A 17,447-nucleotide genomic window follows, 5' to 3' on the forward strand; every position below is an offset into this window, starting at 1 on the left:
CCTCGTCGGAGAACGCGCCACTGTATCGTGACTGGACCGGGTAAGTAAATCTGCCCCATTGTCTTTTATAGTAACATGAAGAACCTGAATTGTCAGCTTTAGCTAGGATTCTATAACTTCAGCCACCAGAATGACTTGTTGAGGTTCCTCCTGGCAGTTTTTGAGGCCTATACCGTTTCACTAGCTCCGATCCCTCCCTAGATGTGTAGATAGACATATAAAGAGTATAAAAGCCTCCCCTGTATACCTTGTTCATCTCTGAGTCCTCCTGTAAACCCTTCGAGTGGCAGGAATATATTCTAGGAAGGAGGGATTTTATTTTCAGTGCAATGTAAACAAAGGATTTAGGACTTGGAACCAGGTTGAATGGCACTGGAAGGGTCCTTCCTTCCTCAAAGTACGAGAACCAAAGCTTGGCCCTGGCAAATTTCCACTCTACGTCAGCGTCATCCTGAGGAGAATAAACATAAAATGTCACAATATTAATACAAAGGGCCATCAAGTATGGAAACGAGAAGGAATATGCTATGGCCAACGGCATCTGCCCTTGAGTAGCCCTCCCTTTGATGAAAAAAAATGGAGTCAAATTAGTTGCTCTGGCCAACAACATTGTTCTTACACTAGAACATATTTTATCTTGTATTTTTAGATTATATGACAACTAACTTTCCAGCAGTTTTCCCCTCTGTAGGCTCTATGTGTGATTTTGCGTTCCCTGAGCTACTGTGTCTCATTCCTCCCCCTTCCTTCTCCATAGACTTCTATGTAATCAGACACTGTAGTAAACCTCTGTAAGCTAAGACAGAATCCTACAGGAATTTACTGTTATTAGACAGGGAGAAAGAATGAGAGTAGAGATGAGCGGACTCAAACCCACACTTCGGTGCCCTCTGTTCCACCCCTCGACCTAACCCGGACATGCTGCTTGATGGACTGTAGAGTCCCCACCAATCCACTAGTTTTACTCCCCCTGGCAACTAGGCATGGCTGTGATTGGCCAGATGTGTACAGCTGCTGGATTGGCTGCTCTGCAGCAAATCAAGCATCATGTCCCGATTAGGCGGAGCTGCTGAACCTAAAGTTTAAGTCTCCAAATGAGATGTGTCAAGTAAGTAAAAAAAAGCAATTTCCTATAATATGATATATTATAAAGGACCAAAAAATTTTTTTCTCCGATCCAGCTTCAAAAGCGGTGGAATTTATGAGACCTCTGTCCCAAAGTGGAAGTTTCCAGTTAAGTTTAGGTGTGGACAAAATACTCAAATCCCCCCCCAATTTTTTTCATGGCTTCGATTACTAGGAGATTGAGAAAGGGGATCAACATTATATAAGGGAACTCAAAAAGTTATATAAGGGAACTTCTCATGTATTTTTAATACTCTTACCGGCCACCATTGCCTTAGACCACATGTTCGTAGGACTACATTCTTGAATAAAAATCAACTTTTCTCTATTATGTATAAAATGGACATATATGAGCTTATATTGTATTCAAATTAACCAAAGGGGTGGGGCCACTATCTTGACACACATATCAATTTTATGTTACAATTGTGAATGCCTACAAATAGGCAGGTTAATTTATGGGCTGCCAAATTCGAATTTGTAGGGGACGTTACAGGAAATTCACAAATGTGGTTATGTTCTTCCTAAGTAGCTATGCAGATTATTTTTAACCTACACACCATTGTCAAGCATCCTGCGTTGCTTTGTTAAAGAAGAGGGAATCGTTACATACATACGTTACTTACATACTGTATTACCATCTGTTAGAATCTCATGTTGACAGTTTAGGGTCCAAAAAATTTCCCATAAAGTGCCAAACCAACATGCTCCCTCTACGGACATGGAGTCATCATTTAGGTCTATGCAAAATATTAAGATTTGGTAAACAAACCCCGATTTCAAGGGTCATAAAAAAATTTGCCTTCCCCTTTAAGGGGAGCCATTTTTGGCTGATTACAACCACAGCTTAAAAAAAAAACTTCAAAGGACTTGACATCTGTTCACATTTTGATTCTCCATCTGACAATATTTATTTTGTGTAATATTTTCTGGCTCCGGTTTTCATGCTTCCCTTTGATAGAGCTTGTATTTACCGTATGACACCGTGCAGACCCTGTTTATGTGACAAATCTACTTCCCCCTCTTCATCTTTGTACATTCTTGGCCGTGTATCGAGTGTTTCTATTACCAGCGGGGCGTTTTTATTATCTGCTAATTCTTATTGATGTGCATTACTTGGTAGCGTTGTTTCAGGCAGACGCCGATGGAGCCGCAAACGGGAACGACTTCAATGAGCGATGGGTTAAATGTTCCTGGCGTTAAATCATAGGACGGCGGTGATTTGTCAGACGCTATATGTGAATCTGACGGAGCACCACCAATTATTTTTAGTTCATCGGAGAAGGGAGCGGGAGAAATCGGTCTATAATGATGTGAGCACCGGTGTCACTCACCACATCGGGGACAGATTAATCCCAAAGTGTTTGTTAAGTGACATGTATCTGTCACCTCTCCTGCAGAACACATCAGGAAGAAGGGGGTATGCTTGTTATATATATACATCACACGGCAAGACAACAATGTCAGACATGGAATCGGGAGCGACGGTGTTTGTAACAATGCAATATCAAACTTCCAAAAGTAATGAATGCATCCTGTAAATTATGTACAATGTACTGTATATTTCTGTATATATCTCCTTTTTCAAGGATATGCAAAATAGCCTGTAGGTGCACTAGAGGCAGAGCTGATTTGCCGACAGGCAGCAGTGAATATCACCTTATACACCGGGCCTAATGCCACCGCTAACTGTTTTTGATGTTTGCCTCCATTGCACTTGCTTGCTGATTTGCATGGGATGCATTTTGGACTCTTTGGGCTACCATCCTGCCCCCCTTGGGCATTTTGGACTCTTTGGGCTACCATCTGCCTAAGAATGTAAACTTTTGATACTCTAAAGAGCAGTCAAGAGTATAGATGAGTGGACTAAAATCTTTATTTAGGTTTGTTTTCAGCTCATGCAACCCGGATATATTGCCATATTGGCAGTGAAACAGCCAATCCCGCAAATTTACACCCCTAGCAACTAGCAAAGGCTATGTTTGGCCAAGGGTACACAGCAAATTAGTGCTCCTAGTAGCTAGCCATGGCTGTGATTGGTCATGAGTGTCCTCCTGGCCAATCAAAGAGGCTAAAAGCTGAGGGCATCAATTTGCTGGAATTAGCTGTTTGGCTGTCAATCTGGGAATATGTCCAGGTTGTGCAGGTCCAACAGGAATTCTGACTCTGAACAGAAATAAAGAGTCCGCTCATCTCTAGTAAAGAATAATAGTCATTACTTCTGCAATTCCACAACTGCTTTCTGTAGTTAAAGGTATTTTACAGTCCAAAAACATCTATAGTTTAGACAATTGATATCATATAAGTGGGAATCTAATTGATTTCGGAAGTCTAGTCCGTTCCCTATATAGTGGCCAACACTGGGAACTGCAACTAAGGACTTATTCAAATGTAGAATAGCTCATCTGCAGTTCCCAATGTTGACCACTATAATGGAAACAGAGCTGGATCTCCCACCCTCCATTATCTTTTATTACTATGTCAATGGAAGACTATCGATATTTGCTGATCCACAGTGGCGTAACTGAATGGGGCCCCCCTTCCCACTTAAAAAATATACTTATTTATATACTCACTTGTGTGAGTTACACACCATACATCGTATGCGTAAACATACAGCATATATACCACATATACCATATGTACATTGTACATATTATAGTTTGTCAGGTCACTTGATGGGGCCCTTGACACTGCGGGCCCCATAGCAGCTACTATGGCTGCTACCACTGTAGTTATGCTCCTGCTGATCCAGCATCCGACCTCCAACAATCTAACAATGATGGCCTTTCCTGGGGATAGTTCATCATTACTTATATTCCAAAAAATCCCTTTAAGTTTTAAATCCATAGGATCCCACACTCTAGTCTAACTAAAGCCGCACAGACTGCACCTTTAAGAATCCACATTATAATTATAAGTTATCTTTTAATATGATAGATCTATTTTTAGATTGATATAGTTTTTGGAGCAGTACAGTGACACGTACTGTACTGTACTTACCTCGATCTCCTGGTAGGAGCTATTGATCATGGCAATCAGCATATTTAATAGCACAATGACCATAGTGACGTTGTACACCCCGTACAGGACGTAGCCAATATTTTCTATAAATTTGTGTCCATAGTTGATGACGACTGACTTCACTTCTGAAAGTCCAAATATAGCCCAGAATAATGTCTTAAAACTTTCTTCAACTCTTAAAAGAAGAAAAAAAAATGAAATCTTAAACAGATTGTAATCTTTTATGGAGATTCAGCCATGTTCAACCATTCATAATTCACTCTGGCTGGAGGTGATGTCCTGTGTGGCTGCCCACAGAGGGATCATGTTACTATTTCGGTCTACATGATGTTAGTGATGATTGGTGACCACATCCAGGACTGATGGCACTTTGTGATTACAATGAAGCAATGAACAGAACTCAAACAAACTGGCTACTTCTTTTTTCACTAAAAATGTCCTACTTTCATTCCTTCAATGGAGCTAAGCTGACGTAAGGGGGTTTTATTGTTTCTAAGGAAAAGCAGTCATGTTTTTTTTTATTTGGGCAAAACCTTTAAAGGAAACCTACCACCACAGATCTACCTGTTAAGGTAGATCAGGTGGTAGGTGGATCTATTGGACGTGAGGAGAGCCCTTTTAAGGAAAGCAGAGGAGGGCACATCTACAAATCCACTAAATGTTTGCAGATCACGTATTATCACGTATCAAATCAGACAAGTTCAGGTGTCCTAAGATAAATACATAAAGACATTTTTCTTCCTTGTCACACTGTGAAATAAGTTCTAATAAACTCAATAAGCCCTTACGTGGTGAAGGCATCATTCTGCTTGGCCCCGAGATAATAGGAGTAGAGGTTAAACATTCCGATCATGAAGGCCACAAACACCATAATGAAGATCACCATGAACTTGAAGATGTCCTTCACCGTCCTTCCCAGGGAAATCTGTAAGGGGCCAAAGCTCTCATTGGCCGGTAGAATATAGGCAATACGGGAGAAGCTCAGAACGACCGCAATCGCGTAGAGGCCCTCAGAGATGATTTGGGGATCTGATGGCAGCCATTTTATTCTAGCTGGAAAAGAAAAGTATAATAACAAGTGATGTGATATATGTAACAGCAAGGTCTGCATTGGTCTGTCATGTACAAAACTTTGAATCCCCAACGTACCCACCAACCCATTAAGAAGTAAGCATCCCAATATTAATGACGCAATTATCGGGAAACGATTAATAGGTCACCTGCTAAGGCCATATTCACATGGCCATGTGCTCGCCCAGACCGGATCCTTGGCACAGCACACGGACGAGTGAAAAAGCGACGGGAAATGAGCACTCCTCACCCCTTCCCTCTCCATTGAAAGCCAGGTGGCCGCTCCATAAATCTGGCAATATATAAGACACGTCCTATATTTTGCAGCACAACCCTCCGGCTCGGTCATGGTATGGCAAGATACCGGGTGCTCATCACACCCTGACCGGTGTCATAGACTTCTATTGTGGCTATGACCTGGCTGCAATTTGTGCTGCTAGATCACAACTACAATATAGGCGGTGTGAATTGGGCCTAACGGGGTATTTTGTTTTATATTGTTATCCTTTATCAATAGTTGGAGTCCCAGCTCCTCTAAGTAGGTGGGTGTCCTCACACTTCTGTGCTCTTAGCTTTCTTCAGAAAACTGTTCCAAAGGCAGCCCTTCCCTCTGCTCTGAACGAACCTTATTGACTGCTAAACAAGCTATTGGACTCCCTTTGAAGGGACCTTGTCATCAGACTTTAGCCAAATGCCCCTGACACTCCTCTGAGCTTGGCTTATATTAAGTAAAATATGACTCCTCTCTACTCATTTTCACATGACGTTGGAGAATTTCTTTATAGGTAAACCTAGAGGGAAATTTAGAAAGGACATTTCATACCCGACCTGAGGGGGCTAGTAATTTGATGGGATTAAAATTTCAAAAATCAAATGTCCTTTAAAGAATTCAATCTTTTATGGGAAATCTCACTAATCTATGGCTACATTATTTTGCCACTTTATAAAAGCTTAACCCCTTAATGCTGAGGCCCTTTTTCGTTTTTGCGTTTTCACTGTTCACTCCCCACCTTCAAAAATCTATAACTTTTTTATGTAGAGAGTTGTGTGAGGGCCTGTTTTCTGTGTAACAAATTGCACTTCTTAGTGATGGTATTGAATATTCCATACCCAGTACTGGGAAGCAGGAAGAAAAATCCAAATGCAGTGAAATTGGTGTAAAAACGCATTTGCGTCATTTTCTTTTAGGACTTTCACTGTGCTCCCTAAATGACAGGTCTACTTTATTCTTTGGGTCGGTGCGATCACAGGGATATCAAATTTGTATAGGTTTTATAATGTTTTCATACATTTACAAAAATTAAAACCTCCTGTACAAATAACTTTTTCATACAGCCTGGGATTAAAGTAACATCCGGAGTGCTACACCTGAGGTCACAGGGGGCAGAGAGGTCTGTCTGTCACTAGGGATAGTCTGTAAGTCGGATGTCCTTAAGTTGGGGATACCCCATGTACTTGAATACATGGAATAGAACTAGAATAGAATGTGGAATGGAATAGAACTCGGATGATATCCCCCTACCCCAGGTTTAACCCTTCAGCTCTCTCTTTTTCATAGTTTATTCTGTATTATCGATGAAAGGATTATTATGTATGAATTGCAATGATGGCGGCACTGTACAGTAATAATCTGTCAGCTGATTGCCATAAAGCCACAAATTTCCTTGATTTTTGAATAAGCACAAGGTTGTGTTGCATCTCCGGGAACATTTCCAAGCTATTCATTGCTGCTGCCGGATATTAACCCTCTATTTCCTGGATTATCCTGAATGCTCATAGACTGCACTGCTTCTTTGGATTTACAATATGGCTGATTGCCTTTGAAATATCATAAAATAAACCCAATTTGTTAATTTCCCTGTCTGTGGGGGGAGGCAGTGAAGGAAGGATTACATCTCTAAGGCCGGGATAATGGAGGCCGATGCTTATTTCATTGCAATGACTAACTACTAGGCAATCAGCAAGACAAAGGGGCTCATCCATAATAACAATCAGTGAAGATAACGGTGCACACATATTATGGGATTTGGCACGTGTGCTGTATATCGGGGAGCCCCTGCTATATTACCATCATCGAGGTGCAGGGCACTGTAATAACATCTATAATGTACCCGCATCTGTGACAGGTGGGAACATTTCCTTCTCCACACTTGTCAGAGCTAAACACATAACATTTGATAAGCAGCAGACTTCCTAAGGTTACCCGGGCACAATACTTAGCCGATAAATATGATGGATATTTTGGCTGTGGAAGCAATGGCAGGAAGCCAATGTTTAGGGGATTGTGTTACTAAGAAAACTTATCTCTCACCCACAAAGATAGGGGATAAGTGTGTGATCACTGGGATCTGACCTCTAATAGCTCCAGTAATCATGAGTACAGGGGTCAACAGGTGCCTCTAAGTGTTCCTCAGAATAGGGACAAGTGCTGGGATTGGTGGGACGGCATGAGAAGGCCTTTCCGTAAACCCCACATCAGTGCACCATTTATGATGATAACTTACAAGCCCCCTATTCTTGTGTAAGCTTGGAGTCAGATTTCTGTGGATGGCGGAGAAGTGTATGATCATTGGAATCCAACCACTAATATCCCCAGTAATCACGAGAAAGGGGGTAAACAAGTGCCCGTGATTGTTCCTCAGAATGTTCAACATCCTTGACCAGAGCTCCATTCACTCCGGTGGGAAGAGAGTTTCAGCAGTTCTGGAACAAGTGTTCCTTTGGTAGGTAAATAAAAATATCTGAGTACCCCTTTACTTCACTGATTTCACGGTTTTGACAAAGGGTTTATCATATGTATAACCATCCCAGATTCTGGTCAGATTCTGGTCAACCTGTTGGCCTGGAGGGCAGGAGTTATGTCCCAAAACCATCTCTCTCTGTGTCCTCTAGTTTCAGATAGAGTTAAGCATAATGAGGAAGCAGAAAGCCGTCGGCTCCCGCCACCACTATTCTTCTTTTGCCACTGCTGTTGGACATGGTGACACAATATAATGACATAATTTTGCCTCCCGCTTCAGAGATGAGTAGGGGGAACAATGGAATAAGACTTTTAAAAACAAGGGGAACATGAGGACGATAATTATAGAATGGGCTAAAGGAAAAAGGAAGAGTCCCCACATTATATACAGTATAGGGGGCGTAAAATAGGCATTATGTTTTTTTTTTACATAGTGGGGTAGCAAAAGGGGGTTCAAAATGTGGGGACCAATAAGTGGGGCATTAAACTGTGTGGGGGCCATGAAGTGGTGGGGCAGGGGTTTAGCAGTGTTTGTTCTTTCTTCTATGATATGATAGTTGAGAGGTAAAAATTGTAGAGTCTCAAGCTCAGCCCTGCTACATCTTAAGATAAATATAAAGTGGGTCATGAATATAAGTTGAGGGCTACTCACCCAGGGTGTAGTATTTGATTTCGGGAGGCAGTGTGGCACTAGTCACGTCCTTGATGTTCTCATCATCATCGACATAGTTCTGTGCTCGGGACGCGTGCCAAAAGGCCATGAACCTGGCAATAAATGAGGCCGCAAAGATGGCCAACATCCCGAAATCCAGGATATTCCACAGCTCAAACATGTATTCCCTGGGCCCTTGTGACCAAATTTCTTTACATTCGGACCAGATCATGCCTGCGGGAAGTCACAAAAACAATTACCGTCAGACACTTAGGATAGTAAACACAGCCCTAGGGACAGATGCAGGGCCGGGCTATTTCTAGGCCATACAAATCATTGGGGATAAGACTGATGTGTTATTATGACTACTGCCAAAAGACTTTTTTGTGAGTTATATTTGTATAATTGTTAACAAAAAAAAAAAGAATATATATACAATTTACATTTTTCTACATGAAAATCCTTTTCAGCATCATAATCTGTTACAAATCCCCCACATGGTTTTTTCTGCTGATGTTACTCTTCTTATTAAAACAGGTAAAATCTGCATTAAATAATCCGTAAGGAACTGTTATGGAGCAGATTTTTTTCAAAAATAATGTGCAAAAAAAAAATCTAATGTACTATATTTTGCTTTTTCATGCAGAATCCATGCAGAAGATTTGCAAGTACACTGCAACAAATACACAAAGCCGAAGGGCACCTGCTGGCTATGTAGATTAAAGGGAACCTGTCAGCAGGAGACCTTTTTCTGGCTCCTCCATGTCCCCATAGAGAATAGTGTGTACATTGCCAACATGTTTGTAGTATAAAACTGTATTTTTTTCGATAAAAAGAAAAGTTAGATGAAAATTTACCTTTCTCTCTGCAGAGCAGTGCCCGGTGTCCCATGGGAGTGGCTAATGAGAAGTGGTCCCCCACCCGCACCCTCGGTAAACCGCTCCATCATGCGACTATTTCAAAATTTAAAAACGACCATCTCCCTCCTATTTGAAATAAATACAGGACGGAGCAGTTTCCTGAGGATGGGGGGATTCGCTTCTCACAAGCCACTCCCATGTGACACTGCTCTGCAGAGAGAAGGTAAACTTTCATCCAACTTTTCTTTTTATCGGAAAATGTTTTATTATAATAACACTTTGGCAATGTGCAATAACTATTAACTATGGAGCCATGGGGGAGCCAGAAAAGGGGTTCCTGATGACATGGTCCCTTTAAGAGCTGTTTTTTAATGCAGAATTTTCACAGGGAAAATTTGGATTTCAGGTGACAATCCTGGTGCGGAATTCATCTTTTTGCAACTTAAGCTACAACCTCTGCAGTAACCGATTTAATAGTTTGGTGCCCCAGAGATACAGTCGGGCAGATGATTCTCCTTGAGAAGTTGTGGATAGGGGATAACGTCACAATTTGGACCGGTCCCTTTAAGTCTACAGCAATATCCATATATATATATATATGAGAGCGTTATCTATGTCCGGTCACAATGTAATGAATTCAGTTTTTAGCAGCATCAGCGGTGGAGAAGAGGCGTAGGACCAGCAGCCGCACTTTCATTTAGGAGAATAAGATTTTCTAGTTAAATGTCAGCTCTCTGGCAGCCGTCCGCTCCCTCCGCTCTGACATGAAATAGCCCTCTATCCCTGAGCGTCTGCTTAGTGTAGCTTGTAGGATAGATCCACTGACACGCAATATAAACCTCCATCTCATGTCAAGCTCTCCTGCCAGGGCTTCTACTAGAGGCTTTGTGGCAAACAGCATCAAAGGAGGAGAACCTCGCTGGATGTCTAACCACTTAATACTGAGGTATTACCTAAATGAGCGAAAATTCCCTTTCATCTATTTATGACTTCATTTTGTGAAGATCTGTAAGGTGAGGGCAATCTGATCAATGTTAATATCCCTAACATGACATAAAGGGGTATTCTCATCAATAGGATATGAGATAAATGCCTAATAATAACACTTCCCAATTGTCCAATTTTTGTGGAATTATCCAGACAAATGGGTCATATATTAGACACTTGGAGAGTCTTATTGCTGGTCCCACCATATAGCTAAAGACCAGAAAGCAGTGGAAAACTGTAGTCCATTTTTGGCCTCATTGATCACACGTGAAGTAAATGATTGGCTGGCGTTAGAGGTCAGGTGAGAGGAAATGAGACATCATCACTTCCTGTCTGTCTAGCGCTAGTGTTAAAATAGACATTAAATAAGACCTTAAAATACTGAGCACTGTTATATCTGTGTCTGCGCCATCCTCGGTTCGTGCTGAGTTGCTGAGGAGTTGCTGATTTTTTTTATACATGTCATAGTGCTACTGTGTGTGAACATGGGTTTACGTGTACTGGTTTGATTGTTTCAGCAACTTCACCTGTTTCTTTCCTGCAACCTAGCTTGTTCCAGGGGTGTTAACCTTTGGTGATTGGCAGTTCTGGCCTTCTCTGTGCTCACTGGATCTCTGAGATCTGACCCAATCAACTTGGGAGCCCAGAACTCTGAGATCACATATCAGTTCGGCCCACCCTTGACGCGGTACTGTGTGCCTGGTCCTGAAGATGCAAAAAACTCAGAGCCAGGCATTTCTATTAACACCAATACAGTACAATATCATTACTATCAAAACCCTTGTGAAGCTGCAATGGCACATAATGACCACTGGGTGGCTGCAAATAGCCACCAACATTATATCACTTTTTGGCACTGTTGCAAACAATATTATCCTGAACAGGTGATACATATCTGTACATGTTCAGCTGTGAAGAATGATAAGGACACATTTGTACCCATCTGTACCTATGGAACTACACACATTTCACAAAAGATTTATTGATATTTCTCCATAGAATTTACCAAAAAAACCCTCTAATACTCATAAATGAAAGTCTTATTTTGCTGAAATCATGAGATCATGTCATCATCTTTCCAGGAACCTCCATAAAATCTATATTCCAGTTTACTTCCTGTATCATTGCTACAATGAAGAATATGGAATCTCCTCACAAGACGTATTTATCTGATGTTAACCAGCAGTTGATATTCATGACACAGACGGTAATAAGCAGTTTCGGCTCTGGGTGCATGACTCCATCTGATTTCTCATTACGGTGAAGGAGACGTAGAAAACACCAACGTTATTTAAAATTCGATTCGATTTCTCCGTCGCTGATGTGACATAGAACCTCATCAGAGGAGCCGCTCATCAATATCCGGGGCCACGTATACAGCTTGTTACTGGGTTTTTTCCTTATTAATGTTCTTCTATGTAACCTGATCTTCCCTATTACTAATGAGTGACTGCACAGAAGTTGCAGCGGATATTTCCGTAGTTGTTATGGGTGGACGTGTCTTGTTGGTGTTGTAAATGTCGTTTTGCAGCATAGACGTTATCCACATACACATTACTACAATATAGGGCCCCAGGGGACCAGCAGAAGTCAATTTAGGGCCGTCTTCCCAACCAATCATATGTCAATCATCATGCAGAATGATTCACATATAACCTATAAGTCAGGCTATGTATCAATTCCCAAATTCATGCGGTTAAATGGTCAATAATCTTTAAAAAATCTTTCCAGAAATCAATTTTTTTTCGAGTGAATACAAGAAACTTTGTAATCAAATGTATAGCAGAAGGAAATTCTTCTCTCACTACTTATTAGACCCTTTGCCTTGTAAATTGATATTGACTCTGAAATCTGCAATGAATCTGCCTTGCTAGAACAAGACTGACTGGACTCTCCAAGGTATCAGATTACATTTAAAGGGATTGATTAGAAAAAACAAATCTAGTAAGCACAGCCAAAGTGTAAACGTAGCCCGTGCATCAAAACAGATACAATTGAAAGTGGTTGACCAATTTACTGTAATGTGTGTGTGTGGGGGGGTGCAGGATATTAGGTAATTTACCAATATACATTTATTAATAGTTCTGCTTTCTTCATATGTAAAACAAAGCCAAAAAATGGTCGCTGATGGAGAGTCATGTGATCTCTAACTGTTCATAAACAATCGCCCTGCCTGGACATTGTTATATTCATGAATACCATCATAAGGTCCTGGAAGGGCGATTGTTCATGGACAGATAGAGATCACATGACCCTCCATCTGCCGCCATTTTATGGTCAGGAATGTCTGGCTGATGAGGTAAAAGACAGGAGGCTTCACTTTACATATCAGGAAAGCAGTGCAGAACGTTTAATAGATGTATATCGGTAAATTACCTAATGTCCCGCCTGCCCACACTTATTCATTACAAAAGCTTGAGGTAAAACGACCAACCCCTATGGGTGATGCCACACATGGCGTTTTGGGTCCATTTTTAAGCATGCGTTTTCAGTCCTTTTCAAAACGTATCCATTTTTGTACGTTTTTTTCCCAATTATCTTAATAGAAAAACAGGTTGTAAGCAGCCAAACCCATGGTAAACAGTCAAAAACAGCCAAAAGCGGACTGAAAACGCATGTTTAAAAAAACGGACCAAAAACTCCATGGGGCAAATTTACTTACCCGGTCCGGCGCGATCACCAAAGTGCATTGTCCAGCGATCATGCACATCTGCCGCGATTCACTGAGATCGTGCGCCCGATATCCTGCATGTGTCGCTTCCCCGCTCAGGACCCCGGAGTTCACCTTCTTCTTCCTGGTGCATGTAAGTGCATTGTCTTGCGACACAAATTGAAACTTAAATCCTGCGCTCAGTCCAAATCAGTCAGATCATCCAACAGCCTGCCCCCCGGTTGCATGAAAGCCGGCGCAGCTTTGCCAAAATCTGATCGTGTGCGACACAATCCCCTGTTAAATATCTGTCACAGCAGCGCAAATACCCAAAATTTTGAAAATCCAACAAAAGTACCATCCGCATACCCTTAGTAAATAAGCCCGCATGTGTTGCATCACCCTAAAAGTTTAAGGCAAACTAGACCCTAGTAGTTTCCAAATTGTGTTTCTTCTGATGGACATCAGGGGTCTAATATTGGGTTAGAGCAGGGGTCTCAAACTCGCGGCCCGCGGGACAACATTTTGCGGCCCCCACCTGGATGGAGAGGGCTCACGGGCTGAGCCCTCTCCATAGCCGGTAAGTCTTTGCTGCATATTGCAGCAAAGGCTTACAGGTAACACCCGCGATCGGTGCTAGCACCGATCGCGGGTGTTTTTACAGCGTGGGCTGCCGGCAAAGCTGCCGACAGCCTCAAACAGATAGCGGCGCATGGGCGCCGCCATCTTACCTGGGATCGCCGCTCCCCGTGACGTCATCGGGGGGCGGCGATCCGTCTCCATGGTAGCCTCGGGTCTTCCGAAGACCCGAGGCTATTTCGTTTTAACCCCTTCATTACAATGTGCTGATAGCACATTGTAATGAATGAGGAGGAAAATCCCCTTATACTGCCATACTGTAGTATGGCAGTATATGGTAGGATCGATCAGACAACCTAGGGTTAAAGAACCCTAGGGAGTCTGAAAAATAGTATAAATAAAAATAAAAAAAAGTTTTTTAAAAAAAAATTAGAATAAAAAAAAAATTAATTTCAAATCACCCCCCTTTCCCTAGAACTGACATAAATATAAATAAACAGTAAAAATCATAAACACATTAGGTATCGACGCGTCCGAAAATGCCCGATCTATCAAAATATAATAACGTTTTTTACAATGCGTTTTACCCCGTTACGGAAAATAGCGCCCAAAGTCGAAAATGGCACTTTTTTGCCATTTTGAAAAATATAAAAAAATCTATAAAAAGTGATCAAAAGGTCGTACAGTCCTAAAAATGATATCATTGAACATATTATCAAATTTCGCACTGAGCCCCTGACTGGGCTCAGTGCGGTAGGAGCTTGGGACCCCTCGGTGCACAGGACGCGTTCATAGAGAAAACACGTCTCCCAGCTCGGGGCTTTCCTTGCGCTGGGAGACGCCGTGACATTTGAATCTGAATAATGATATTTTGTAAGCGCATTTTGTGTGGAAAACTTGATGCGGCCCAGCCTTACCCAGAATCTACCTCCAGCGGCCCCCAGGTAAATTGAGTTTGAGACCCCTGGGTTAGAGTCTGGGCCCACTGGGGGATTCTCCAGTTCTCTGGGGCGTCAGAGGGACAGTCACAAAGCACTCATAGGCATTTACAATGTGTCGTACGTGTCCTTTGTGGCATCAGAATCCTTTGTTGTTCTTACTGCGTCTTGTGCGTCAGATTTATTATTTATTGGCGCCACAAAAACCTCATTTTTCCAACACAAACCCCCCCCTTTTTTTGTCACTCAATGTAAGCGATTAATTTGAATCCCAATCCTTCTCCTGCAATTTACCAACTATTTTTTTCCGCAATTTTTGTCGCGTCACCAGACTGCCAACTTCTAAACCTCTTCATGAATAAGGTCCGTCAATTCTGCAGCTCATCTGTTCTTCTTTCAGTACGACAAATCCATTAAGACCATCATGTTCCAAGATATAAAATCACAGTGAAAAACACCACTAACTTCAGCCGCCAGAAAAATACACCTAGCACCAAAAATAAGTGCCCCCACCCCGGTTCTAGTAAGCTCCTGTCTAACCCCTAGTGCTTTATTTGCATCAATCAAAGGCAGAACTTCTCTATAATGATCCTTCCTGTTTCTGTGTGAGCGATGGAGTGGATTCATCTCTGCAGCCTTTGGGGCACATTTACTAAGGGTCCAAACGCTGCATTTTCGTTGAGTTTCGCTTGTTTATTTTTCGTTTTTCCCGGGTTTTTGGCGCATGCGATCGGATTGTGTCGCATCGGAGCCGGCTTGCGCCACAAATCTGGGGGCGTGGACGGCGGACAACCCGACTTATTCGGACAAACCGCGGAATTTTAAAGCCAAATTGTGTCTCAAGATCAGCACTTACATGCACCAGGAAGAAAAAAGGTGAACTCCGACGGACCTCGGCGCAGCAGCGACACATGCAGGATATCGGGCGCACGATCTTAGTGAATCGCGGCAGACCCAAATCCTCGTCGGACAGCGCACGGCGGGGATCGCGATAGGACCGGGTAAGTAAATGTGCCCTTTTGTGTTAAAGGAGACCTCATTGGTATCTTTTCTCTTTATAGACAATCAGTGGTGCTATAATCTTTTTATTATACCATTGAATTTATATGCGTAGCGACAATATAAATGGCTGTCACACCGGTATTTAGGAACATACACACTGTAAGGACTGAAAATTAGATAACCCAGACTTGGTCACTTGGCCTTTTCGTTGCTTTTATAATCTGGGCCAAAGGTTCGGAAAATAATTGACGATTTGGCAACTAGGGGAAAAGGAAAGAAAATCTTTACCTATTACCCAGGAGATAATGAGCAATTCCATCCAGGAGAAGCAAGAGGTTTTCATCCTAAATATCTGCTTTGCATTATCTGTGATGCTTTCGTTAGGAAGGATCTTGGTGCCCTCGAATCTGTCGGCCGCATTCATCACTAGCAGACCAAGGAAAATAGTAAATGAGGCCGCGTGAGCTACAAACTTCATGAAAGGTCCACGCATTATCCTACCAAGCTGTAAAAAAGACAAGATATCATATAAACTGAGAGAAGCTAAGACACATCTAACACTAATACATTATAAATCGAGCATCTCATCCAAGGCGTAATAATATCACCAAGGCAACTGAGTGCTACTGACATGCCAAATATCCAGACAATAGAAAAACGCTAATAATTTCCATGCAAATAAAAGGGCCAAGTGTCTACAGCAATCAGGTTACAACCCGGTTCCTTTAAGAACTGACAGTTCAATTCTCTAAAAATACAGATTAAAGAGTCTGTCTCGTAATTTTGCAATGCGTGAAGGGAGATCAAGGGCAGGGTCAGGAGCGTAACTACAGGGGTAGCAGCCATAGCAGCTGCTATGGGGCCCACAGTGTCAGGGGGCCCCAGCATCTGCAGTATTGGATGTGTATGTGTGTGTGTGGTGCATATATATTGTATATATGTGTATATGCTGTATGTAAATATGGTGTGTACCTACTGTATGTATGTTTATGCTGTATTTATGTGGTGTGTATATACTGTGTAAGTATAGAAATATGTATATTCTGAAATATGATTTATTTCAATGGCAGAGTATAAAATATATCAAGTTATTTATATCTTTACAAATATTAATTTTAGGGGGTACAATGAATAAGATGTAATGCAATGTCCACAGTAGATAAAATTATAATGTTTAGTGGGTTCACTACAGTACAAATATTTATTTGGTTGAAGACAATACATACAGTAAATTAATATCAGAATTTACTCATGAATCTGGCGCCCCCTGCACTCCTCCGACAGGCTGCATCACTTTTTTTTTTGGTGCACCTTTAACATGGGGTGTGTGCGACACACATGTGTAGAATGTATGTAGCATGTTAAATCTGGCTCACGGTCTGACTGAGCACCAGAACGCCCCCTTCAGGGCAGAAATTTGTGTCCCATAAAGATTAGTGCAGCTGCGCCACATAACTGAAGCGTGCAACAAAAATGTGGCGCGCGGCCCTTAGTAAATGTGCCCTATTGTGTTTTACGGTTATATTCATAGGGCAGTATTAAGTTTGCAAGTATCGTTTTCAGTACTATAGTGTCTAGCAATTTTGTTTTCAGGGAGGATAATGTGGGCATATTTGTATAAAGTGGCAGTATTAGTGTGGTAGTATTGTTTTCAGGAGCAAATTGTGGCAGTATTGTTTTCAATGAGCATAGTGGCTGGCAGTATTGTTTTCAGGGAGTATAGTGTGGTGATATTGTTTTCAGGAGCATAGTGTGGTAGTATTGTATTTAGGAGCATAGTGGTTGGCAGTATTTAGGAGCATAGTGTCTGGAAGTATTG

At 41.8% G+C, this 17,447-nt stretch overlaps 1 protein-coding gene across 4 annotated transcripts in view; it reads right to left on the reverse strand.

The window, feature by feature from the left end:
• Positions 1 to 17,447, reverse strand: part of TRPC6 (transient receptor potential cation channel subfamily C member 6) — a 94,107-nt gene that overhangs the window by 16,714 nt on the left and 59,946 nt on the right. For all 4 annotated transcript variants that reach the window (XM_072134183.1, XM_072134184.1, XM_072134185.1 and 1 more), the window contains exons 5-9: positions 15,917 to 16,133; positions 8,613 to 8,846; positions 4,938 to 5,202; positions 4,129 to 4,324; positions 248 to 451 (exon numbers count right to left, since the gene is read on the reverse strand). In XM_072134183.1, coding sequence (XP_071990284.1) covers positions 248 to 451; positions 4,129 to 4,324; positions 4,938 to 5,202; positions 8,613 to 8,846; positions 15,917 to 16,133 — 1,116 coding nt within the window. The remainder of the gene's footprint in view (positions 1 to 247; positions 452 to 4,128; positions 4,325 to 4,937; positions 5,203 to 8,612; positions 8,847 to 15,916; positions 16,134 to 17,447) is intronic.

Source organism: Engystomops pustulosus, chromosome 2 (genome assembly GCF_040894005.1).
Source record: "Engystomops pustulosus chromosome 2, aEngPut4.maternal, whole genome shotgun sequence".
Classification (NCBI taxonomy): Eukaryota; Metazoa; Chordata; class Amphibia; order Anura; family Leptodactylidae; genus Engystomops; species Engystomops pustulosus.